This window comes from Atractosteus spatula, chromosome 16, assembly GCF_055471065.1.
Source record: "Atractosteus spatula isolate fAtrSpa1 chromosome 16, fAtrSpa1.hap1, whole genome shotgun sequence".
In the NCBI taxonomy this organism is placed as follows: domain Eukaryota; kingdom Metazoa; phylum Chordata; class Actinopteri; order Semionotiformes; family Lepisosteidae; genus Atractosteus; species Atractosteus spatula.
In genome coordinates, this window is record NC_142721.1 from 3693118 (window position 1) to 3719053 (window position 25936).

Sequence of the window (25936 nt, forward strand, 5' to 3'; positions counted from 1 at the left end):
AGTCAAATACCTTCAACACTTTTTCAGTGGTGAACTGAATTCTTTTAAATATTAATTACAGGAGATTTGTGCTACTGGTAGGGTTACCATTGGCAAACTGGTCTAAGGCGAGGGGCAGGACAAACACGGTCCAAACGAGATTCCCACGATGGTTCTGTTAAAAATGGAGAGAACTCTGCCCTGATCAGGGACACCGTGACCCACCCCTGGAGCCAGGACAGAGGCTGTACTGGCAGGCGAGAGCCTGGTTCAGCCCAAAATGGCAATGAATGGAGATGTGGTCATGCCACAAGGCAATGAGGCTAGCCTCAGTTACAAAAGCTCCTGCTATTTCTTGCTTCGTTCTCCAATAAACACACTGTACGAAAGATCGAGATGCAGCGTGGCTTTAAATCCTCAGATCTCACCTAAACTGCGGGTTTGAGCCATTCCACCCATTTCGCAAGTAACACATTTCTCTGACATACTGCAGGGTTAATAAAACATCAAGTGTATTAACATTACATAGCATTCTGCACTGAACTGAAATACATTATAAATGAGAAATAAACACTTACTTTCAAGAAGACTGCGATTCAAGTATTTTAGTTGTTTGGGGAATGACAAACACACAAAACAGGATAATATGCTTTATTGGATCACATGGTGATCAGCATTACTAATCTTGCCAACAGACCCATCAGAACAAACTCATTGAAAGTAACCAGTGAAGATAGATATTTAAAAAGGTCTTTTCCAACAGCACAGACTTGTCCAGGAAAAAAAAACAGCCGATCAGGAGAATCCTGGTGCTACTTCAACTGTGTTGATGCGTAGTACTGTCTGAGGCTGCACAATAACTGCAAGAATAGGAAGAAAAGAGAAACAGCAGAAACACGTTTTATGTTAAAACCTGTTTTTTCAAGCAGTGACCTAAAATGCCATGTTATATTATTTTCAATCACAAGACTGTCCCCTGGCACATACTGTATTACACAGTTCACCAGAGAGACTTCTCCAATGTGATTAACGAGCTCTCACACCATATACTGTGACGGAAAATCTGAATTTTGAAGGTTTCCAGAAAATGCAGCAACACTTATCAACTTTTTTTCCAACTCAGTATGTCCAGTTGCAAATCCTAAACAACTCAGAAATGTCCTGAAAGAAGTGAAATAACGTATATGTAGTCATCATAACATCTCTGTAACAGAATTCTCTATTTTTAGTTTGAAGAGAAACATCAAATGGGTCATACATAAAAAGAAACACCAGTCTGGAGCTGTAAAAAAGATGGAAAAGACTCAAAATGGCATTAATCTGTAGCTCTAATTTGTTTTTCAGTGCATATGGAATGGCGCTTACAAAAGCTTTCCCAAAGGTATACTGAAATGAAAGAGTTTTAGGTTGTTATTTGGAATTATTGTAATTTCCATTTTCATGATGAAGTAAATGGTCTTGTTTATTTCAAACAAAAATAAACGCACTGAGATTAGGCGGAAATAAAGTAAACACAGGGGAGTTCAGAAAGAATTCAGTACTAAGCAGGAGACAGGCTTGGAAAGTTAGCTTGGAATTTATCTCGTCAACCTAAGTCATGCAACCTTAAATCAGAAAAAATGAGGGATCTCAGTTAAAGAATGCAAAACTGAAGAGTCAGTTACTTCCAATTCCAAAGACCCAGTATTTCAGTGCTAAACCACCCTCTAATATATTATATATTCCTGGGTATAAAGCAGTTAGCACTGTGTATGTCAAATAATGTGTTTATGAAGCAAGGCTAAATCATTTACTTTTCTAACTTGTGTAATCATATAGGTGTACTGTTTTCTTCTTTCTAATCAGCTAAACTAATCAGGTGAGCTTCATGTTGCAATGTACTGAAACATACTTAGAAACGTTCTGTAAATGCTGTGCAAATTCCTGGATTCAGCGCAAACAGAAATATTAGCACTGTCCATGAAGAAGTCACAATGAGAACTTGAAAGCTTTCTTCCTCAGTGAAAATAATACAAATGAACCAGACAGTCACATATGGTATGCAAGTCTTTTTAATGTTCACTGATTTTGCATGCCTTATTTAGAAAATGGTGAGCTGAAGTTATTCAGGAAGTACTTGAAAATGAGATCTCAAGGGAATTTCCTGATCTAAAAAAAGAATATTTTGTAACAGGCAATTATGATGATACTGTATATTAACTTCTGCAGGGAGAGCATTTTTAGATCCATAAGCCCACTTTAAAAGCTGGGAGTGAAGTGTAGTTTTGTTCTAAAAACATTTTTAGTCAACTGTTTAACACTCGCTGACCTGTGATTTCTGAGTCTTGTTTGAATATACAATGTACGTATGTAAGTACTGAACTGTTATTCTTTACTTTAAAAAATGCAAACATTTAATTTTCTTAAACTTTGAAAGTCAATCAACGCATGGATTATAACAATGAAACAGTAAGAATAGTATATTCTTACTATAATAATATATAATCACACAGTGACTTGACGATCCCATTTCACAATATTAGAATGAAAAATGAGCTGATTCGTCATTCAGCCCACCTAGTTCAATAGGTTGTATGGTAGAGTGTCTGGACCAACAATATGTGGTGACAAAAGGGATGCATTCAGTTTTTGTCACAAGTAAACTCACTTCTTTTCCTCTGATATCTGTGCCTTTTCCAAAACCGCATATGGACCTTTGGCCAGGATTCGGTTTTCTCAATAACAGTCGCTTCCACGCGGACCAAGTCTCGTCTACATGAAAAAGAAAAGACTTATCCAAACCAACGGTCATGATGATGACTGCTTCAGCAAATAGTTTTCAGTTAAACAGTGTTGCAGTTGTTGTATTCTAAATACAGGCTTACTCCAAATTGCTAATTTTCACATTTTCCATTAGTGAATTCAAATATTACATTTACAATAAGGTAAATTATTACTAGGAAAAAAAGTGGGTATTGAATTATTATATTTTTCATTACATTACAGATATAAACTGTATATGTATTAAAACAATCAGTAGTACAAGAACAGTAAAATATAATGGGCCTTTTTGACAACTCTCTTCAATCAACACATTATGGTAGAAAATATTTAGTACATACTGAAGAAGAGGCCTTCCTATTAGCGTGAAATCTTCTCCACCAACCAGCAACACCTAGAATATGTTTATTAGCAGATATAACATTCAATTGTTCAGAAAAATCAACATGGGCTAACGTCCAGTAAAATAAAAATGGGATGTTTTCATTAAGAGATCTGACTTTTTTAACATAATCTAATAAAATTATTTCTTAGAACTGCAACAAATTAATGACATTAAGAAGAAGGTTTTTCTGCCTTAGGTGTACTGACATTTTATTGAACAGACATGACACAAGCGCACTCATTATGTCATCCATGAGTTTGATCAATTAGACGTCTGCTGTGAATAGTTGAAAAGTGTTTCCATAACTTTGCACACAACAGAACTAAGACTCATTGGATATAATTATCTACTTCACACATTTCATGTCACATGGGCAAGTCATTGCTCCAGGAAGCTACACACCAAAGGGATCTGGGTGTTTGTGTAGAGTATACTTATCTCATTAAGAAAATATTGGGAGGAAATACAAAAAACAATATAATACCTGGGCATGTAAAATTATGAAAGTTAAATACAGATAAGTTATGCTTAAGATTCACAATGCACTAATCAGTTCTCAGTAATTTAGTTTTGGTCTTCGTCATACTGAACTGAATCAAATCCCTTCAATCTAGCAGAAAGGAGATTTGATTCAAGTACATAAAATCCTAAGGTACATAGATATGGATACCCCTGGGGAACATTTCACATTCAGGCTGGGTGAAATATTAGTTTTGCTAAGCTACTACACCACCAAATGAGCATGATGGATTGAATGGTTTCCTCTTCTTTATAACCTCTATTAAGGGTAAAAACAACAGACGGATTTTCTCTCTGACTCTGAACAAAAGCTGTCAAGTAACCCGAGATGCACAAAGGATGATATGACTTAATTCTGTTTACACAAACACTTTGTTGCATGCATAAAACATTTTCTTCAAACCAAAATTTTGCTGGCATTAGTTATGTGAAAAACCTGAAATCATTCTGCTAAGCATGAAAGAGAACCAACCTTTTCCAGTCTTATTCGATCTCCACACTCAGCATCTATATGGTTTTCAATGAGAATTAAGTCTTCGTTTGTTACTTTCCACTGTCGACTTGCAAAATGAACAACTGCAAACAATCTGCCACACTGGCCTGTAGCAAGAAGGTTGTTGACTTTCTGTACAACATCTGCATAAAAAAGAAAAACATGTTTGATGCAGGTAACATTATCTACAACATTAGAGAATTCCTAAATCTTTCTGTTTTATTGTTTTCTGATTTCATCAAGGATTTGAATAAATATGGGGGACACCAATGTTTTCTGCAGTACATATATGATATGTTTCATCTGGGTGGTCCCTGGAAGACTGGAGTTAATTACAGCAAATGTGAAAACATACAGTTTGCATCATAAATAGCATTCTAGCATATCCAATGTAATGGAAAACCACCTGTAATAAGACACACCCTACAAGACATAAAATAGGACATCTAGTAAAATTTGGGTAAACTGTCTAAAAGGGGATGTCTAGTAAACTTTTGAAATACAATTTCAATACTAGGATCAATTTCTTGTCTGAAAATAGATAGATTCACCTTGATTCTTGTATAATTACAAAACCTGTCATATATATCCGAATGTCTCTTGGGTGTCAGTATAGTAACAATTGAGAGTTCATTGTATATTTAGACCATAAAAGTCTATTTCCTAAAATACTTAGTCCTTACCCTGGTGTCTCTGTGTCTCTTCCACAGGGTCAGGGAATGAAACCTCTGGCCAAGGAGGTCTGGATAAGGAGGTCTGTGGGACAAAGCTACGAGACATAAAGAGGTGAGTATGCAGCAGTTTATTGACAATTAGTATATTTAATCTCGCATGTTTCCACTGACATGTACGGCAAAGACCAAACTCATAATATTTCTCACTATCATACAGGACAAAGATGCAACCGCCTGATTATAATTACATTTTCAATTGTGCTATGCAAATTAAAGGTTCATTTACTATTTGACATACAGTGATTATCATCATCATCTTTTATGTTACACGTGTCCTGGGCTCCTGGGCTCTGGGCTCAATTCCAGGCCTTGGGGGCTGTCTGTGTGGCGTTTGCATGTTCTCCCCAAGATCACAGGGGAGTCCTCCAGGTGCTCTGCTCTCCTCCCACAGTCTACAGACATACTGGTAGGTTAAGTGGCTTCAGGAAAAACTGGCCCCAGTGTGAGAGCATTTGCGTTTGTGTTTGTGTTTGTGTGTGCCCTGCAATGGACTAGTGTCCTTTCCAGGGTGCATCTTGCCTTGCGCCTGATGCTTGTCGGGGTATGCTCTGGCTCCCCAGAAACTCAAAACCCCCAGAAGAAGCAGCTAGAAAATGGACTGACTTTCAAATGGTAAAGTTCCAGCAGGAAGATCATGCACTTTATATTGAACACAGAGAAACTTCAAGCAACTTAGTGGTTATCATTACCTTGAAGGCAGTTTGACATCTTGAGAACTCCAATGCCGTACAAAGGCAGGAAAGCAGGAACCTAAAAAAAAACATTTGAATTATGCCTATTTATATTGGTCAAATAAGACCGAAATCCATCAGACTGCTAGCTAGCACTTATAACGTCAGGATGTGTGCATTAAATTCAATCTAAACGAGAAGAAACAAAGAATTGCAGCCATAAAGCAACAGTAGTGAATATCTGCAGACCAGGGATTTTCAGCTTTTTAACTGGTACCTTATATTGGTATTACTTATTTCCAACTGAAAAAATATATGAGAAAGCTGAAAAGTATTTATACATTCTTACAAAATGAAGCAGAAATATATTTATATATGTATAACTAAATAAAGCACTTATTTGAGATATTAGACAACAGTAAAATTAGGCAACCAAAATTATGAATGTATTAGATTAGTTAGTCTCATGCACAAGCCTCGGTATTCTCTTCATTACCAGATGAATAACCCACAGTCTGCTCTGAACTCGTCTCTCGTCTTCCTGACATTGATAGTCGTGCAACCACAGTAACTTGGACACACACGCATATTCATCCATTCCCTTTCCTCTCCACCTCTTACCTGTCCGTAGGCTCCCAGCTAACGACCAGGTCTGCCGGGTGAACCTCATACACACTCGTAATACCCCATTAACCGTGTTTACTGCCATTTTCACCCTGAGAGAGAGGTAATGAGAGCGCGCCGACCCGGAAATACTTATCTTGGTGTAGCTGAGAATACATTCTGTATTCTGTAACCAACCATTTTAATAACAATTATCTTATAAAAAGGTCTTATAAATGAAAGACATCAGCCATATTTTTATACCCTATCATATTAATATGTCACATTTTTATACAATGCATTACTCGGGAATCATTTGTAGATTTACTCATCTAAAATAATCCCAGTGGGAACTCAGTCGATACAGTCAGCGTTTCTATGTGTCCCAAATCGTTGGTAGTACCAGCGTTCACGTTTTTCCCTGCTCTGGATGCAGGCACGTAATGATGATGATCACGTCTGAAGCAGAGGGGGTGTGTGTATGAGTTATAGTTACACATTTATACACATAGTGCAGGTTAGTAAGCCTTCATTTTAAGATCGCTGTGTGTTCTTAATGATTTTTTTATTAACGTTGGGCATGGAGCGTATTTTATCTAGTGTGTTGTTTACTGTAATGCCATACAAAAAGTATGGTAACAGAGCAGCGCAGTGAAAGCAGAGTACTGTAGAATTTATACTTGAACATTTACCAGGGTTGACGTTCGTATTTCTTTTTGATGACCTACTGGGTTATACTTTATAACATTAATTCTCTTGGTTTGATTTAATCTGTTTTACTTTTTAACTAATCGTCGGGTCATTTTCTAGAGCCTAATAAAAATCATATCGTATATTCCTTATAACTAAGCGAAGTGGCACTGAATCGGTTCCCCTGTTTGATACAGTTCATCTTTCTTGTTTGCAGCTATAATAATGTTTTTACTATGGCGATAGAAAATATAGTTTTCTTTGTCGCTTTCCAGTGTTTTGCTTTTCCTTTTTCTAATTGCATGTAAACACTTAATCAACATGTTTATTTTCTGGCTTTGTGAGGAATTATATTTGCTCTATACTTTATTGTGTCTTCTCCTGTTCCTATAGCTTTACATAGTTGTGTGAACTTAGCTGCCCTTACTAATGTCTCTTTTGTAATTATACATACCAGAATTTACTAAATATTTTTTTAATAGATGATGTGTTCTCAATCTTTATTTTGTTATTTACTCATCGTATTTGTTACCATACTGTTGGTCATGAAAAACAAACAAACATTATTTTGAAGCTGCTAGGCTGTGTATCTACTGTCTGGCTATCCTCTAGTAGTCCATCACAGGTAAAAGTAGATTTAGGTATATCTGGTTTTTATGTGAGCATGTGTGACTTAAAAGCATTTTCAAAGGTAGCCTTATACAGAGTCCAGAGGTATACTGTACGAATAATGCAGTTAATTACTAAAAACGATTCCTCTTCCCTTTGTCCATGGGAAACCTACTGTGCTGCAGTGGGTTTGGGATTTTGATTGGTGTCAGGCTGATGTTTTGATTGAATCCGGACCTGAACACGTGCTTTTGTTCAGACATGATTCATTTCTTGCTTCCCTGTTACAGTATGTCGCATGATCATCACGAACGCTCACATGTGTTTGGCTCAGGTTGGCTGTGACTATGGCTGTGGAGACCTTTGTGACCAGAACACTAGAGCTGCTGCAGGAGGAGAGAGCAGTGGAGATTGAGGAAACAAGGTAATTTACTGACACTGTGTGAAGTAGCCGGCCCTCCAGTGGAAGCAGGAGGCTCAAACTAGTTTTATCAAAAATAATTTAATACAAGTGAGCAAACGAGCTGTCTCATTTTAAGAAATAATCAAGGTAACTCCCCCCCAATAAAAGAAAAAACAACAGATGAATCCCCCAAAACATTCCCTAACTCACTTCTGCTCCAGCAAGTGAAGTCCCTCTCTCCACAGGCAGTCTAGTGGTGAGAGTGATCTCTGCTCTACACACAACACCATCCAGTTGCCCGTGGATGTCTCTGAGTCTCTGACCTCCCCCTCTAGCAGTACCAGTTCAGAGCATGACAGCTCGCTCCCATCTGTCAGTCCTGGGGATCTTTGTTCTTGAAGGATGTGTCTGTTTCCTCTTCCACTCACTCTCTAGATTGGTAGGGATATTGGTGAAGAAGCATCACTACTACCTGATGTCAGTACACCTTCATCATTTGCTTTAAATTCTGTTGTAAAACATCATTGCTTCAACCAATGTTTTTCTCTCGGTGTCGTTATTTCACTGCCTGCTGGGTCAAAGTGGGCTGTCTAATTAGTTCCTACTTTTTTCCTGTAAATCTCCCTTGCACTGTTACCATTTGCCACTTGAGTTCACTGTCCCCGAGACTGCAGTTATGTCATGGTAGCATCAGTAGGTGGATCTCAGGAACATGCACACATACACAGCCATAAAATAAATAAGTGTTATTTTAATTATAATAGGGGAAAACCTCTGAAGCTCTGACTTTTTCTTCAAGTCTGTTACTTTTTTAATAAAAAAATGTTTCTTATTGTTGGCAAGGGCTTGGCAGGAGAGCATTTCTTTGAAGGAGCTTCAACGCAAGGGAGTCTGTCTACTGAAACTTCAAATAGGTCGTCAGAAAACAGGCCTGTATGGACGACGCCTTGTCACGTTTGAACCCGGGAAATATGTTGGAACTGGTACGCTGCCAAGCAACACTTTTGGGCCTGGTAAGAAACATTGTTTGGGATGGAGTGTTGCACATTGTGTATCTGTAACTTTACTGGGATTTAATTTGTATTCGAAATAAAGGTATATAAAATGCATGTCTTTATGCAGCATATGAAGATCTTGATCTTCTTGAAAGTCTGATGATGAGAGGTCAAGTATGCAGGGAGGGTTATTCTGCAGGATGATCAAATGTGTCTACACACGGTGAGGCCTGTAGCGATGTGGGTCGAAGAGCCTTAGTTCTTTGGGATGAGAACTTCAGTTATGATTATTAAATCCAAGAGGCATTACTGTAGTGACCCAGGGGATAAATTATTCTATTGCGAGCACGTCCAGACCGGTGGCGGCAGACGTATGTGGTTGTGCAAGGAAACCATGGTGAAAAATAAACCCCCTTGTCCACCTGCAGAGCGTGTATGTTGGATAATTCGCAGATTTATTTTACTTTACTTACTCAGATGTCTACTGTGTTAGTAAAATACTGCCTCACAATAGCAGACAGCCTTCCTGATGTTTTGTTTTTACTTTGCTCTTTTTCCAGGTGACATAGTGGGGCTGTACGATTCGGCGGGTGTGAATCCATCATCTCAGCTGGTCACTGGTGTTGTGACACGTGTGACCCAGGTTTCCATCTCTGTGGCTTTCGATGAATCTCAGGACAGCCAGAACCTGGAGGCAGAGGGTCCTTACAATATGTTGAAGCTGGCCAATGATGTCACCTATAAACGACTGAAGAAGTATGTATAGACCTCATTTATTGTATTGGTATTTGTTACACACATTGAAGAACTATAATATACGGTTATATACAAAATTCTGTTTGCATTGGCCAAAAGCAAGCGTTCTAAAAAGTGAAGTAATAATGTTTCTTTATTAGCCCTATTCAATTTCTTGCATTAGGAATTCATCTTTTCGCATACCCCAGCTTTTCTCCATGAGACACAGACACACAGACAGGGATAGAAGCTTGGGGTCAGCCATCGTACGGCGCCCCTGGAGCAGTAGGGGTTAAGGGCCTTGCTCAGGGGCCCAACGGAGTTTCCAGAGGATTCCTCTGCCAGCCACGGGATTTGAACCGGCAACCTTCCAGTCACAGACGCAAATCCTTAGCCACAGAGCCACCTCTCCGCCCCGAAAGTATTCCCATTGCAAGCAACTACTATAGCTTTCGTTTTTAGTTGGGTTTAATTTCTGTAAGTATTTGAGTAATCTTTTTTTAAATTTAGAATGTCCAGTTATTTTGCCTAATTTGGAGTAGCTGACGGCATGTTTCTCAGCACTTGCAAACCCCGTGACACACAAAGGGAGGAATGAGCAAGTGTGGACGGACTACTCTGTCCTGAATGCCTTTGAGCCAGTTGTCTTTTAGCACCTCGCAGACTGTGCAGTTCTGTATTGATAAAACACATGGTTATAAAATTCTTATGATTTGATACAAAAAAGTTGCCAGGAGTAATTTGAATAGTGCAGGACCTTTCGCCAATGAATTTTCAGTTAAGCTCTTTTCCCCTTTTTTTTAGTGCTTTGAATGCCCTGAAACAGTACAGTTCTGGTCCAGCTTCCACTCTGATAGGGGTCCTGTTTGGCTATTCAGAGCCCAGTCCTCCACTTCAGCTGAGTAAGTAGCTTCTGTGCTCTGTGCAGTGTGTTGGTTATGTTGATGATTATACTGTGTCCGATTTTACTTTGAGCATGAGTCCATAAGCATTACTTTTCTACAAACTAGTGTGCAGATAAGATGCAGCTATGAAATATTATACACTAGGCATTCTAACACACGAGATTTCTCAACTGTATGTGAGAGGGGGTTTGTTAATATTGACAGGCTATAGAAATACAGAAGGAGACTTACCTAGAGTCTCCACTGCTTGCCTGAGGGTAGGACTGTAGTGCTATAAAGTCAGAACTGGCTGCATAGTGCCTCCAGGGGATCGAGGGATTTCGCGTCATGTTACTATTCAGCAACACAAAAGCAGAAGTTTTGTTTCTAATGCACCTTAACAATACTATGTACAGTGTATAATAATAATATGGATACATTCTTAAAGATATTATATTTATGTAATATTATAGTTATATATTTATCTAATTTCATGTAAATCAATCTAAATATAATATATGTAATTATATTTATGTATTAATGTTCTAAATATTATAAATATTTTCATCTCTTGCTTATCTGATTAATTTGGTAAATTACATTTGGTTATGTAACTGTGATCACTTAACAGAAAATCCAGTAAACAGCAAGCACAGGTTATTGTAATTGTACTGCACCAGCTGACTGGGACACAGACACAGGGCTGGCCAGGCAGTGTGGGGGTTGACATGGATGGGGCTTCCTCAAGGGTTGGGTTTACAAGGCAGTTCTTGGCATTTGGCTCCCACCAGGAATCACACTCCATGACATCTTTTGTCTCCCCCTTAAGCAAAGGTTTGGTGTAGGTGTAGCCAGACTCCTGGAGGGACGTCTAGCACTATTCATTTTTATTTGAACCCCTGTTGTTCATTAAGTGCTCTCATTTTCTGGAATCTATCCACTGCATCTAGAGTAAGGCTTCCCAACATTATGATCCAATTTAAATTTAAACACTGGCTATTCTTCTACAACCCCAAAATATAGGAGGTCTTGAGACACTATACATCTTATCACACTTACGTCAGTAATGAATTGAGGAATTTTTAACATAAGAAAACTCCTGCGCTTGTGTTGTTTTTTGAAGTAGCGTAAGCCAGCAAAGTATGTGGTTTGTGAATATTATTGTGTTAATACGTAGACAGCAAAAATACCACATTTCACTTCACTGTTCCAATACTTAGCTTTTCATAGTATAACCACGTGTCAGCTCAGTCCGTGATTTTGTCTAAGACTCCCTGCCTTTTGAGGTGTAATTTTGTGTTCTTGCGAACTCAATAGGCTTCAGAGACAGAGCCCTGCTTCTCTTGAAAATGCAGGCTGCCTTTTCTGCTTTTGCTCCTCTGAGGAGCAAGTGTCTTCAGTGTTTCTTCTTCCCTCAGAAGAACAAAGATTGAGTTATTTTGCCTTGTAGGAGCATCTTTGGGCAGCTGTGTTTCCTGTCAGGGTCGACGCGTTATTCAATTATTTTAGCACAGCTGGGTTTTATATTTTGTTTGTTTCTCCAAAGGAAATCTAGAGTTCTACAACAAGGCCCTGGATGAGTCGCAGAAAGAAGCCGTGTCCTTTGCCTTGTCTCAGAGGGAGGTGGCGGTAATCCATGGGCCCCCAGGAACTGGGAAAACTACCACAGTAGTTGAGGTGATCCTGCAAGCTGTTAAACAAGGCTTAAAGGTGACTACCTGGCTTCTCATATCTTCACAATCACTACTTGATTCTTCAGGAGAAGTGTGTAATAAAAGACCATCTTCCAGCCCTTCCTACCTCTACCTGTTCTTACTCCTACTGAAATACTAACAAAAAACATCTTACAATATTGGCTGATATATCTGGCTTAAAACAGATGATGTATGCTTTGGATAATTATCGTGTTGATACACTATATCCATTTTAGGCCAAGGATGAGCTATTTACTAATTACAGTTAATTACTGATCATTAAAGCTTGTTAAACCTAATAGACTGCTTTCCATATGTTAAACATGAAGCATATTCCTCTGCATTGGATGAAATTGTTTGTTCAGTTCAGCTCGTTACAGTAAAAACAAGTTTGTATTTCATATATACCTTATGGACATCCTACCTTATGTAGGATGCTTGGATCTACTCTACTCACTAAAATGTATTCAGTAAGCTCTCAGTTAGAAGCTCACCAGCAGAGGGATCTTGTCCATTACAGTGAAAAAGGTTCATTGTTCATAAAAGGGTATATGTTTACACAGTTCATTATTGCGAAAATTTGTAAATCATTTGTTTGGAAATTGAGGGATGGCTCTGAAGTAAAATTTGAAATTGAATATTTGAATAAGTGAATTCAAGGTGGAGGTAATTTTGATAAATACAACATGACTTTACCACACGACAATAGGATATATATATATGGCCGACTGTCACACTGTTTTTAAGCATACACTTTTCTTGTAATATGCGCTATGTACATGGCTTGTGCACATGACGTCAGGGTTCAGAGTTGTTAGACCTGCATATACCTGCACACCTACCTCAATTTCCCTTTGGGATCAATGAAGCCTTATCTATTTATCTACAGTAAATATAGCCAGGGACTGCAGAAATCGAAATGAGGGCCTCACATGGAGGACGTTGGAATTGCATCATGTGAATTTCTTTACATTTGCACAATATCAATTGATGGCAGTGTAGGAAATTTCTAATTTCCTGATTGTTTTTGTGCGTAATACTGTTGTATGTTTCATATTTATTCATGTAATTTTGCTTTTTGTTATACCGAGCATATCTTTTCTCATTACTTATTGATAATACCATTTTTTAATTTCTTTTCCAGATTCTTTGCTGTGCCCCTTCCAACGTTGCTGTGGACAACCTGGTTGAACGCCTGGTGGGGTATAAAGTAAAGGTTCTGCGTCTCGGACACCCTGCTCGGCTCCTGGAGTCGATTCAGAAGCATTCTCTAGATGCTATGCTGGCGCACAGTGACAACACCAATATAATTGCAGACATCAGGAAAGATATCGACCAGACTTATGTAAGTATGGGGAACACAATCTGTGCAACAGGGCTGCGCTTACAGTGCCATCAGCAGTGTTTTTTAATATTGAAAGATTCATTTTTCTGAGCAGCGACAGGTGGCCCACCGCATCAGGACTAATGGTAAGGAACAGTTACAAATAAGAAGAGGCCATTCAGCTCATAATGCTCATTTGGCTGCTCGTAGCTTATTGATTTGCATGTCTCATTTAGCTGTTCCCAGGGAACTGGCCTAGAAGAATTAAACACCAAATACAGCATAACCTTAAAAATATACAGTGCCGTAAGTAAAATTACCTTTAAAAAATCGAAATTATGTCGATTTCATTACCCTGGACAGTACTGAAAATACACAGTAAAAAATAAAAATAATAAAAACACTGGTGCTTCCCTGACATGATTGCGATATGTGCCACTCACAAAGCAAAGCAAGGCTGAAGGGTCAAACAGCCCTGGTGGAGACTGCATGACATTTACTTCGCACTGGAACTTGATGCACAACTAGCTCTTTACACACGGGACTTAAACTGCACTCAACTCAGATTTTATCAAGGGACCCACGGGAGGTTTTTACTCAACGTCAAATTTGCGCAAGTCGAATCTTGCATAACCCACGAAGATTTCATTTGGTTTAAAGTACCTGAGAACAAGCTGGCTTTTCCTGACTTGTGGATCTTGTCATTGTCTTCCAGTGAGAGGTCTTTTACTGGTTTAAAGATCAGACCTTTTTCCACAACGCTGTTATAACTAAAGAGAAAATTCTCCTTCTCCCTTTCTGTTATTAGGTCAGATGTTTTCTATTTACTAGGCTTACGTTTTTAAATAGAGCTCTGTAACTCACATTCTCTCCTGAAGCTGTTCTTTTGAATTCCCAGAAATGAAGAATAGCTGTGTATGATTAGAATTTCCACAGGAGTCTCTCATTTGCACGTGGAAGTTTTTTAAACAGAAATGTCAGGGTTGGAGTTGAGAGGACATGGCCGCCCTCTTGTGGCTTGGGTGGAATTACATGCCTGCTTGCCACAGTACCTTAGCATTTTCACATTGTGTGAAGAATGAACAAGCCTCTACATCCCTTTCACAAGTCACTTCTTCTTAGTGCTTCATGATATTTTTCAGGTACCCTTTGTTAACTGGTTGTATTGTGTTGCGCTCGTGTGTATTCATGTCTTTCTGCCTAGTCTTCAATGATATCTAAGTCTTTTTTTGTGTTTTCTTCGCTGCTTTTGTACTATTTGCCTTTTCTCTTTTTATGTTATCCATCCTTTCTGTATAGGCAATCTTTGCCATAGGGTAGATTCCAATGACTAAGGAACTAAGGAGGATTCTGTAGAATAGTCTTGGCAGGGTGTAGCAGAATTCCAGAGGATTTGGTTCTTGTCTTTAAACTATTAACTTAACTATTAAATTGGCTTTTATAGTGATGTTCCTTTAGACTATAAATACATTTGCAAGCTACTGCATAATGAGGTAAAAACTTTTCTTTACAAGGTTTTTAGTAGTAGTGCAAAAAACTTAATTTGAAAAGATTTTTCATTAAGACGTCTTTTTTTATACATTGTATCAGTATAGCTTTAATGGCTAAAGTATTTTTTTTGGGGTGGGGGGGGATTTAAGCAATATTATTAACAATGCAATAAAATGTTAGCAAACTGAAGTTTGGAGTTGAAAACCTGTGTTTTGTGTGTAAGGTGCAAATGAAGAAAGCGCACGAGAAGAGCAGTCAGAGCCATTTGAGAGGAGAGATGAAGGAGCTGCGCAGAGAGCTGAAACAGAGGGAGGAGACGGCAATCACACAGATCCTCCAGGGTGCTGACGTAGTTCTGGCCACGAACACTGGTGAGTGAAACATTGGCCTCCTGCTGCATTGGTATAGAAACTTTCGGCGCCTACATTAAGGCTAAAGGTACAGATCATCTGTAAAGGGAAGGGCTGGGTTGTGTTGATTTACGTCAGGCTGGACTCGAAAGGTCTAGACTATTATTTTGTAGTTTTTCAGGTGAATTCATCTTAAATGTTGCATAAATATGAGAGTATTTTGACCATGCTTGAAGATAATATCTTACTAGAGATGAAACCAGGTTTCTTCATCTGACTCAGCTGAGCTCCTGTTTTTTATTCTAATGGCTGCCTGCCACTTTATGTTTTTAAGAGCTGAGAGTGTTTTGTGTTGTATTTCTCCTTATGCTACAGCTGTAGCACATGTGCTCTTTTTCTGTGTTTCTGTAACCTGTCTCTTTAATAGTAGAAGTTGTCTCAGTCCTTTTGGTAGGTGCTTATTGGGTTCTGCTGCACTCATAGCGTGAGATGCTTCTCTGTGGTGAATGTTATTCATTCATTGGTTGGTTAGATGTTATTTAAGACTGATGGGAAGACATAAGAGATCTTCCTGTAGAAATCTGCAGCTAAATCCTGATCTTCAGATTAATCATTTGAGCTATAAGTCACTTTACCAACTGATCACTAGTGCTTGGTCAAAAGATTTTGAAAGTCCCTTTACGTCTGACAGATTCTTGCATGGAGGTGATACACACATCTCCAGTTTTATAAATCACCTGGATTACAATTGTGATAACTGAAGGGTAGATGTTTTAAACAATCTGTTGAAATCGTTAGATTATTTCTGCAGTAAATACTGAAATTAATTTGAAAATGTATTTATTCATTTATTTGTTAAATGTTTTTTTAAGCCGGATGAGAAGACAGATCTTCCTGGAATTATGCGGTTATTAAAAATCTGCAGTTAAGTCCTGGTGATACGTACATCTCCAGTTATAAGCCACCTGGATTACACTTCTGCTAACAGAAGAGAAGGTGATTTCAACGATGGCCTGTTTTGAGCATTGCACTGTTTTGCAGGTGCCAGTGATGACGGTCCTCTGAAGTTTCTTGCAGGAGATCATTTTGACCTGGCTGTGATTGATGAGTGTGCCCAAGCCCTGGAGAGCAGCTGTTGGATCCCACTGCTGAAGGTGCCTAGGTGCATCCTGGCTGGAGACTACAAACAGCTTCCTCCCACCATTAAATCCCAGACGTAAGCTCTCTTTTTCATTTTTTACTGAAGAGTCGTGTGTCGGTAAACTTCAGTTGTACACAGACAAAGTAGGTAGGGCTGATCAACTGCTTTCGTTTTTCGAATTATGCTCTGGACTCCTGCTGTCAGACCATGATGTCTATTCAGTAATGTGCTCCTCTTATTTTTTGTTTATTTGGGTGACCTTGTTAAATATTCTGTTATAGAATTAATTAAGAATTGTCCATTAATAATATTAATTTTAAGAGCAAGTACATTATTATACATGTTATGTTTGAAGAGTCAGGTGCGTTTTTCTGTGGGGTCTCGCCTTCTTCAGAAGCAGACTTTCTTTTCAGCCAGCTTTGAACAAACGTTGACCTAATCAAGCATATCTCGTTTTATAGAGCTATTTGTCTGCCTTAAACGAATGCAAGACATGCAATGCAACCACACAAATAGTGTAACGTCACAGTTTGAATCATGCATTTAGGCCAAGTCTACCTGGGAAATGTTTTGCCTATAAATGTGTGCAGGAAATCTTTACATTATAAATGCTAGATTTGTGGGAATATCTAAAATTGTGCAGCACATCTGTAACCCTGCAAGAAAATTCAAGTCCTGAGTATAATTATGTGGAAAATTGTTTAGACCAGCTTTGTTACTGAGAGTTTAGGAGGAGGAATGACCTGAAGTCTCTAGGCCAGGGGTGGCCAGTCCTGGTCCTGAGAAGTCACTGCTGAGCTGGTCACTCTTCACTGTGTGAAGGCTTGGATGATACAGTATATGACGTTTGATCAGATGAGGAAGTTCATTATTTCAGTTAAGTCAGGAATAGCCCAGAACGTTGTCCTTGAGAGTGTTGTCATTTTCATCTGCAGTGATCGATAAATCTAATTAGAGCAGAACAGATTATTAATACCTGATATTTTACCTCCATTTTAAATTAATCACAAAAATTAAACATTTTAATTATGTTCTCTTGTTGCCCTGTAAACCCAAGAAACAAACAAAAAATGTTTATTGCTTTATTGATTTTTCATGAATGAATAAAAATGCTCTTTACCAGTATTCAGGATTCTTGCTTATGATGTTCCTTGATTTAATTCGAAAAATGATTTGACAAAACACTGTGAGATACTTAAGAGGCAAAACAATATAATTGTTGTTTTCCAAATTCTGGCAAAACATTGAAAACAGCAGATCTGTATTCTTCGTTTTGCTTAAAGCTTCTGTAAAATCCCTCTCAAGCTCGACTGAGGCTGTGTTTATATCCTCATTTTTAATGTTCACCTTCACAGAGCTGCCCCCGGAGGCCTCTCTCGGAGTCTGATGGAGAGGCTGATTCAGAAGTATGGAGACCCGGTAGTGAGGATGCTGACAGTGCAGTACCGCATGAACAGTGCAATCATGCAGTGGGCCTCCCAGGAAATGTATGGTGGAAGACTGACTGCTCACTCCTCAGTGGAAAATCACCTTCTGAGGTACGGTTATTCTTTGACATGCTAATTTACTTCTATGTTCTGCTTTTATTTATCATTTGTTTGTATCCGTAACAGATTGGTATGTTAATAGAATGTAATGTGTATTCTAACATACCTTTGAGTAAAGTAACCATCAGGAAGTTTGAAGTTTTACTAAAACTGATTTTTACCTCTGACCCCTGACATGACAAATCAGACTCTATCATTTAATTTTTTCATGTTCCGCAATATAAGAATGAAACATTGTTTATTTGCCTTGTATTTATGCATGTCGTAGTAATGCAAACTAAGACGGTCTGTTTGTATCCTTTTGAAATTTGGTACTAACTGGCCAGGAATTGGACACATGTAGGTGGCTTTCACTTTGTAGGCTCCACATAAACCCATATATAACACAAGGGAAGAAACAGCCTTTTTGAACCACTTTCCAGAAATGAAAATGAGCGAAATGCAAACTGTTTTTTTAATTCTGTAATGGCTTCCTTGGCTTGGCCAGGGATCTGCCAGGGGTGAAACCCACTGAAGAGACCAGCTGTCCTCTCCTGCTGATTGACACTGCTGGCTGTGGGCTGTTCGAGGTGGAGGATGAAGATGAACAATCTAAAGGCAATCAAGGTGAAGTTCAGGCTCAGAGCTTTTTAACTTTTACTTTATTGTTAATAGTGCAGGCGTTAGGGCTTCCAGAATTAAAACCTGGCTACACCCCCTACCAGACCAGAATTGCAGCCTGTCCTTTCTCTGGTAAAAAAAGTCAATGGGATTTGAAAATATGTCCTGGAATCATGACAATGCAGTATTACAGCTGCTTCACATTTGTTTTCTTCCAACATGTAATCTTTCCAAATGTCAGTCAGTACTTTATCTGGAAAGGCAAAGCCATCAGTTATGAAAACCAGATTGTGGGATTTAATTGTCCTGTTTGAAGTTGATATAGTCGGTGCTGTGTGTTGATATTTCTGCACATCATAAGCAGTCCAGTATTGGTGAACAGCATGTGCTATACAGCCATTTCAAGTCATAAGATAGGCTACTAGTTAGAGGAGTCCCTTCAGCCAACTGTGCTTCTTTGGGAGCCTGTGGAATATTGCTTCTAGTTTCCCATCTAGGGGGACCACCTCTAACATCATGCCTCTGTATTCTGCTCCACAAATGATTTCATTGAAAGAGTTGCCCCCCCATTTTTAGTCCTGAAAAGGCTTGTTTTCACTTTTGGCTCTTTCATTTATGATGCTGTTTCAAAAGAATGTCCTATTAGATTCAGGTTAAACTTTTTCTGTTCTACAGGGGAAGCTGATATTGTGGCACTTCATATACAAACTCTGACTGAGGCTGGTGTCAAAGCAAAAGACATAGGCATCATTACCCCCTATAATCTGCAGGTGAGGGCACTATTCCAGTGCTATTCTGTTTCGGTAGCTGGGATTTAATTATGAAATAGTTAACAATCGCATTGTGATAATTGATTTTTTTAAATCTTTATATGGTTGTTTGAGTGTTCAGTATAAAAGACATTCAGTTTTGTGCATCAACTTACGTAACATTTAGCAGTCACAGCTAGTAGAGGACCTTTTAGTCATATATCATCACATAAATTGAATTTCTAATGCACTGACAATGTAAGCTTTATATATGTACAGTATGTTACAGTAATCACACACGGTATATGTGCAAACGTGTCCTGGATAATTCAGTACCAAGAAAGAGGATAAGAACCGCTGCAGTGGCTCTGTCTGTATCCAGTCATTAGCGCATGGCCCTGACTCCTGTACTTTTTGACACGTGTCTGTTTAAAGATGGGGAAAACACTATCAGCAGCAGCTGTGGAGGAGTGGTGGCAATTCAAAAGGTTTTAGTTTTTATTCTCCACATAAAAGAATTCGAGCTGACACGTAAGCCAGGTCTGCTTTGGTTGCTTTAAGGCACCAGAGGCATATTTCTAGCAACTGTGATTCTTTCCTGAGTTTTTCCATCTTTACAGCACCTTTACTATAGCTCTAAGGTATTACTCTTAACACAACGTTCTTGTTTACTACTCCTATACGCACATCAGGAGAGAGAGAATAATGTCTTATAAATTCTCTACCGTTTTTGATAAACTGGCGGTTTAAGCGGTATTTGTAATGTTGTGCTCCATGATTGTTCTACAGTGTTCGTGTTCCCTGGCAGGTGGACATGCTCAGACAGCGGCTTTCTCAAAAGCTTCCTGACCTGGAAATCAAATCCGTGGACGGCTTCCAAGGCAGGGAAAAAGAGGCGGTGGTGCTTTCATTAGTCAGATCAAACAGAAAGGGTGAGGCCCTAGCTGTGGTGCTTTTTCCAGTTGACTGATTATAGTGAGAAACTCCCTACATCTTTCTTCTTGAACAGTGCTATCAATGGAAATGTGTCTTCCCACTGCAGACCAGTGTCTCCTGTTGCGTTTTTGTACTGCACTTGCCACTATTGAAGAAATTAAGAAATGTGTTTATTTTTCTTCTTTAAATGCTGTAATTTCTTGGTCGTAATATGTTTGTGTCAATATCATTTGATGTAACGTGTTTATATCATTTTACATACAGTGCTCTCCTGTATAATCCTATAGGGTAACTGCACACCAAATCAGTATGCATACTTTCTATGATATTGCCATTGGAAAGTCTAGACAGGAGAACTCATGTATGTTTTCAGTAGAGAGACACAGTGTTTCACGTTATTTAACTAACTGTACTTATTTCCCTTGAGCTAAAGCACCTACGCATTGAACTTTATCATCTTTATTGGATGTCAGATTGTAAAGGAATTGGATTTACAGGGATATTTAATAAAAAAGTGAAGAGGAGTCCTTAGAAACTAAGTCACTGGTTTGATACTATAATCACTTAGCCTCAAATGTTTTCAAAGCAACTGATCCTTAATGTACAAAAACTAGTCTGCACCCTGGTGTTTTCATTTTCTTAACAGATGAAATACTTCCAGCATGCTAATGGAACTGTGTTTTGCCTTTGCAGGGGATGTTGGGTTTTTGTCCGAGGACAGAAGGGTCAATGTAGCCGTAACCCGTGCTAGACGCCAGCTGGTAGTGGTGTGTGACTCACAAACTGTTTGCCATCATGCTTTCCTGAAGGCTCTTGTGGACTACATAGGCGAGCATGGGGAGGTACGGACAGCTTTTGAGTACCTCGAGGACATAGTTCCTCAGAATTACTCCCATGAGCTCTCTCAAGGTGCACAAAGAGGAGAAATACAGACCCGAGAGTCTTCTAAGACTCAGACTACTAAGAAACATCCGGGAAAGAGAAAGGAAATAGAAAACAGAAAGGTCTATGGCCAAAAGCAAACAGCGATGAACAGTGTGAGTACTGGAAAACCAAATCATCGTACTAAACAGGATGGTGACTCGTCCACACCTGTGGAAGAAGAGCAAAAGAGAAAGAGCTATGAGAACCTAAGAGAGAAAATACTAGAGTTTTTGAGGGACACAGAAAAGGCTTCACTAGATTTTCCACCATCCTTAACCTCACATGACCGCCTGCTGGTACACCAGATCTCTGAGGAGCTGGGCTTAAAGCATGAGAGCACAGGAGAAGGGAAGGAAAGACACATCACTGTCACCAGAGCAGGGACTCAGCACACACAGGCAGAGGCTGCTGGAGCAAAGGAGTGCCGTTTCCTATCCTCCGAGACCCTTGTCAAGCCATCGAGTGAGCAGGGTTTGCAGAAGGACGTAGACGTGGCACAGGTAGATCTGAAGGCATTGCACTTGGAACGAATGCAGCGAGAGCAGGCTAAAAGGGAAGAGAAGATTCGGCAGAACAAAGGTCAGAAAGCTGCACAAGCTCTGTCTTCAAAGAAGCCCAAACAGTCCACCAAAGGTGGGTGAAGCACGGATTTGCTAGCAGATGTGGAACAGTTTACTATGGATTTGTTAGCATTTGAGAATATCTGAGTACAACAAGAAATGTTTAATTACTGATTACCCACCATAAAACAGCTATTGGAGCTAAACGATAGTGTAGTATTTTTTCTACATTTCTGCATACCTCCAAATAGAATGTATGCCTTTTTGTAAGAAAAGTAATCACAAAGGTGTAAAAGATGCTGAATGTTATTCGCTTCTGTCAACCTTCTAAATGAGTGTAACAGATAAAATTGTAAAAGCAGTCTGAATAGCACCTGTGAGCTGTCAAAAGAACACTTTGCATCACATCTCTGGTTTACAGTGTCACTCCCAGAGCACAACTTCTAGAGTGACAATTACTGATAGTCCAAACGAAGCATAACCAACATAGTGAGGATGAAATTGTGCCTGACAGGAGCTTGCAGAAAAGACACAATCATGAATTTCTTGTTGAAGGGAATATAATTAGTGATGCTTATCTCTGATGCCATTCTGAACCTACCATTTGCCTTCAACTTTTACTGTTCCAGGAAAGGACTGCTCTCAAGGCCAGGCCTCAGCCATTGTTGATACTGGTGACGATTTCGATGCCCTCATTGATGCTGTTGTGAAAGCAGACAGTGTCTGTGGATTTTCCAAGTGTAAGGCCAGTGTACTGACATTGGGGCAGATGTGTTCTTTCTGTAACAGGCGCTACTGTCTGAGTCACCACATCCCAGAGGTAAGATTTTGCTGCTATAAATGTGTGGTATATGTTGCAATGAATCACAGTGTTCTGAAAATTACTGATTCAATAATAGTCCATTTATAATGGACAGTTCCATTTTCTTATGAAATATGTATAACATAGAATGTGATGAATTTTGACAATGTGTGATTGCTAATACTTAGTATTGTGCTGTGAAATGGTGTCAGCTGTCAAGTCTTCATAACGAATTCTCCAATCAAAACAGTTCATTCAGATGGGATGCATACCGTATGTGTGTCTTCAAGCGTTTTTTGTTAAATTGAGTATCTGGGGCTTCATCTACACATTTGTAATCTAGCAATCGTCATTAGACTCATGCGGACTAGCGATTTAGCTAGCTCCAGTGATTTTCTTGTACATCAAATAATGCTGGTTTTGCTGCTTCTGTTTTTTTGCGTATTAACCGCCATTATAACAGTTTATGTTATAGTTCTAAGGGTTTACAACAAAGCTTTGGAAATTAAAAAATAAAATCATGGACAAATTGCAGTCGGCTCTTTACTTTAGTTTTAATTGGTAATCACTTTTCAGAGCGTTTGGGCATTAGTTTTTCACTTTGAGGTTGTGTGTTACAATGCATAAATAAACATAAAATAATTCTGATTTAATGTCTGGCAGTTAAGCCACAAAATCTGTAAAGTCTGTAAAATCTGTGTTCATCTGTAAAGGGTGTATAGACTTCACTGCATTGCGTTTGTATGTACAATTATTTATTTTTATGTGTATGTGAATAGCACTCTGCTAAAAAGTGCCTCATGTTCTGCTACATCTTCTGTACAAACCAACGTAATTTCATTTCTGAATTCCCTACACTGAAGGAAGGGAATTTACAGCAGTCGTTCATTTGTACAGAATTGGGTGTTGTCTTTTGTTTTGCAGGTTCATGGATGTGGTGACAAAGCAAAGGCACACGCTCGTATGAGGATCAGCCGTGAGGGCGTTCTGTATGGGGGTAGCGGGCACAAGGACAGGTCCATCGACCCAGCCAAGAAAGCCTACCTGCAGAGGAAACTAGACAAGAAACTAGGAGATCTGGCCACCGAGCGGAAAAGTAAAAAGAAGGAAAAATGAATAGATTCTTCTTTAAGATTACATCACTCAGTCTACACAATTAAAGTAATAGTTTCACAACTTCAGGTAGATGGGTTTTTTTTCCAGTATAAGTCAAAAGACTTGAAGCCACTGTATTAAAAATCAACAGACTTCAACAGAAGTGCTACAAAAATTGTTTAAAAATGAAATCTTACTCTAGACAAAACTTAAAACTGTGTTGTGTATGTTAAAATGTTCTGATGCACTTTAAAAAATCCTTGCACGTAAATTAAATTCCAGTACCCTGTACTTGTTTAGTCTTTCTGTTTATGTTGTACCCTTTTTAAATCAGTCGAGATTCAGGCATACAGACAATTCTGTCCCGCAAGTAATATTAAATAGGTATACTACATACAGTATATTAAATAAAACCGCAGTGTTTTGGCTTTAATCCACTTGGCTTGAGAAATGCCCATTGAGTACATGAGAACAGGAATTAAAGGTTACTGTGCACACTGCCACTGGGGTGTTGAGGGACATGTGCTTCAGAAGAAAACCTGAAGGAGGGTGTTTATAGGGTACTAATGAGGTGATCAGCAGGAGCTGGGCTCTTTTCTTTGTTCCAGACTTTGGTTTTTAACTCCATTAAAAATGTAAAAAACGAGGCAGTGTTTGGAAACAAATTTCCTTCACGCTAAAGAGGACCTGAACTGTACCATGCCAACATGCATAGTTTTATTTAAGAGGCCCCAAGAGATGACACTCAGTCTGCACAACACTGAATCCTGTCTGAAGAGACACAAGCTCTTTTCTTTTTCCTACATTCTACCTGATTGTTTGAATTCCCAAAACGTAATCTAGTTGTCTCTGAAAGATCAATTCTGAAAGCTGTTGCCAGGGTGAATATGCCGTCAATTGGCTAGTGTAAAAGTGCCAGCACAAGAGGAGGAAATTAGCAAAATGCAATCTGGTGTTGTAATAGCTATGTCTCACACAGAAAAGTAATTGCTTCTCCAAAGAGCATGCGATAGCAATCGCAAAAATATTTCAGTTTAACTCTTAACATTAATTCCTAAGCTTTCTGATACAAAGAATATTCTCTCTGCTTTACAGCAGTGAAGGCCAAAGAGATCTTTTTCCTAGTTCTAGGTTTTCTATTTTTTTTTAAACAGTGAAGACTTGGTGCTGAGTGGTCTACTCAATTATAGATATTAGTCCTTTTTGAATGTTCCTCAAGATCCCGTGTTTCTGTTTTTAATCTCATCAAAGCTTGATCTGTGTGCTTTTTCAACTTAAATTGTATAACTCCAGAATGGAACTAGTTTATTGCAGGTTTTACCTTCTCCAGAGTGAAAGCCGAGTCAACAGGGAGACCTGCAGTACTAGGAAGGAGGAAACAGATCTTTTCTTTGTGGACATTTTAGATCTTATGAAGGTTTATTTCTTCCTTATTAGAGTGTTCAAAAGAAAAAAATACATCAACATTCACCTTTGTTGCATGAAAAACAAGAAATAGGCCGACAGATGTTCATTCCCTGTCTATTGTACTCCAAAGGGACTTAGCTGTAAATTGAGCAGAGCTACATTTTGCAGTATATTCACATAATATTAACTCTTTTTTCAGCACTTCTAGTATCTAAGAGTTGTACATTTTTCACAGCTTGTTTTTGACTTTGCAATATTACCTTCAGCTCCCAGAGACCTGCAAACACTTCCAGAAATATGCAATTAGTAATAATCCAATAATAATATTTTACACAATTAATACACATAATTTTAAGGGACAATTATCATCATGAGAACAAAAACCTGAAGAGTCAATATACAAATTTAGTAGCATTTAGTGGACTATCAACTGACCAGTTAGTACTTTAAACTTGTGGTCCTTGATGTTAACTAGTTCAAGTAGGTAGCATGCGTCAGCATGCGTAGGCTGCAAAGGAACAAGTGTTTAGGCCTTTAAGTGTTAACACTACTGTACATGCTCTAGATGGTATCATATTATTTTTTATACTGAAACAAATCTTAAGTTTTATTTTGCGTGGAATTTAAATTGATGAACTCACTTTTGTCTGCTAAATGTTCTTATGTGGAAATTTAAATTTCAAGAACAGTAAAACCTAATTGTTAACATTTCCCACCCTCTTCTGTGGATGGTACTGTACTGTACCTTGTGCTTGTCCCTGCTGTAGCACACTGCAGCACCTCCTTATTCCTGGTTTATGGCACTTAGACATTCAAACAGTCTGTATAGAAAACACTGTACACTCTAGAACATTTA

At 38.7% G+C, this 25936-nt stretch overlaps 2 protein-coding genes across 4 annotated transcripts; one reads left to right on the forward strand and one right to left on the reverse strand.

The window, feature by feature from the left end:
• Positions 1 to 616: 616 nt before the first annotated feature.
• mrpl21 (mitochondrial ribosomal protein L21) lies at positions 617 to 6293 on the reverse strand. The gene is made up of 7 exons (XM_088935074.1): positions 6163 to 6293; positions 5560 to 5620; positions 4820 to 4905; positions 4116 to 4279; positions 3081 to 3133; positions 2627 to 2730; positions 617 to 839 (listed from the first exon to the last, which is right to left on the reverse strand). The coding sequence occupies exons 1-7, from the start codon at positions 6248 to 6250 to the stop codon at positions 775 to 777; spliced, it is 621 nt and encodes a 206-aa protein (XP_088791200.1). The 5' UTR covers positions 6251 to 6293; the 3' UTR covers positions 617 to 774.
• Positions 6294 to 6577: 284 nt separating this feature from the next.
• Positions 6578 to 23964, forward strand: ighmbp2 (immunoglobulin mu DNA binding protein 2). 3 transcript variants are annotated; one of them, XM_088935249.1, is made up of 16 exons: positions 6578 to 6661; positions 7778 to 7867; positions 8690 to 8859; positions 9402 to 9597; positions 10381 to 10478; positions 12007 to 12170; positions 13299 to 13499; positions 15193 to 15340; positions 16361 to 16535; positions 17816 to 17998; positions 18495 to 18613; positions 19283 to 19377; positions 20165 to 20288; positions 20986 to 21849; positions 22406 to 22596; positions 23503 to 23964. In XM_088935249.1, exons 2-16 carry the CDS (start codon positions 7791 to 7793, stop codon positions 23692 to 23694), a joined length of 2997 nt encoding a protein of 998 aa, XP_088791375.1. In that variant the 5' UTR covers positions 6578 to 6661; positions 7778 to 7790; the 3' UTR covers positions 23695 to 23964. The 3 variants fall into 3 exon arrangements, with proteins under 3 accessions (XP_088791375.1, XP_088791376.1, XP_088791377.1); XM_088935250.1 differs by having other exon boundaries at positions 6625 to 6661; positions 7734 to 7867; XM_088935251.1 differs by lacking the exons at positions 6578 to 6661; positions 7778 to 7867; positions 8690 to 8859 and adding an exon at positions 9007 to 9064.
• The last annotated feature ends 1972 nt before the right edge of the window (positions 23965 to 25936 follow it).

Coding starts and splice junctions, on each gene's coding strand:
- mrpl21 (XM_088935074.1), bottom strand. CDS start 6,250: ATGGCAGTAAACACGGTTAATGGGGTATTACGAGTGTGTATGAGGTTC. Junction 4,906..5,559: donor GATGTCAAACTGCCTTCAAG/GTAATGATAACC, acceptor TATGTCTCGTAG/CTTTGTCCCACAGACCTCCT. Junction 3,134..4,115: donor ATCGAATAAGACTGGAAAAG/GTTGGTTCTCTT, acceptor AACATATTCTAG/GTGTTGCTGGTTGGTGGAGA.
- ighmbp2 (XM_088935249.1), top strand. CDS start 7,791: ATGGCTGTGGAGACCTTTGTGACCAGAACACTAGAGCTGCTGCAGGAG. Junction 18,614..19,282: donor ACAATCTAAAGGCAATCAAG/GTGAAGTTCAGG, acceptor TCTGTTCTACAG/GGGAAGCTGATATTGTGGCA. Junction 19,378..20,164: donor TTACCCCCTATAATCTGCAG/GTGAGGGCACTA, acceptor GTTCCCTGGCAG/GTGGACATGCTCAGACAGCG.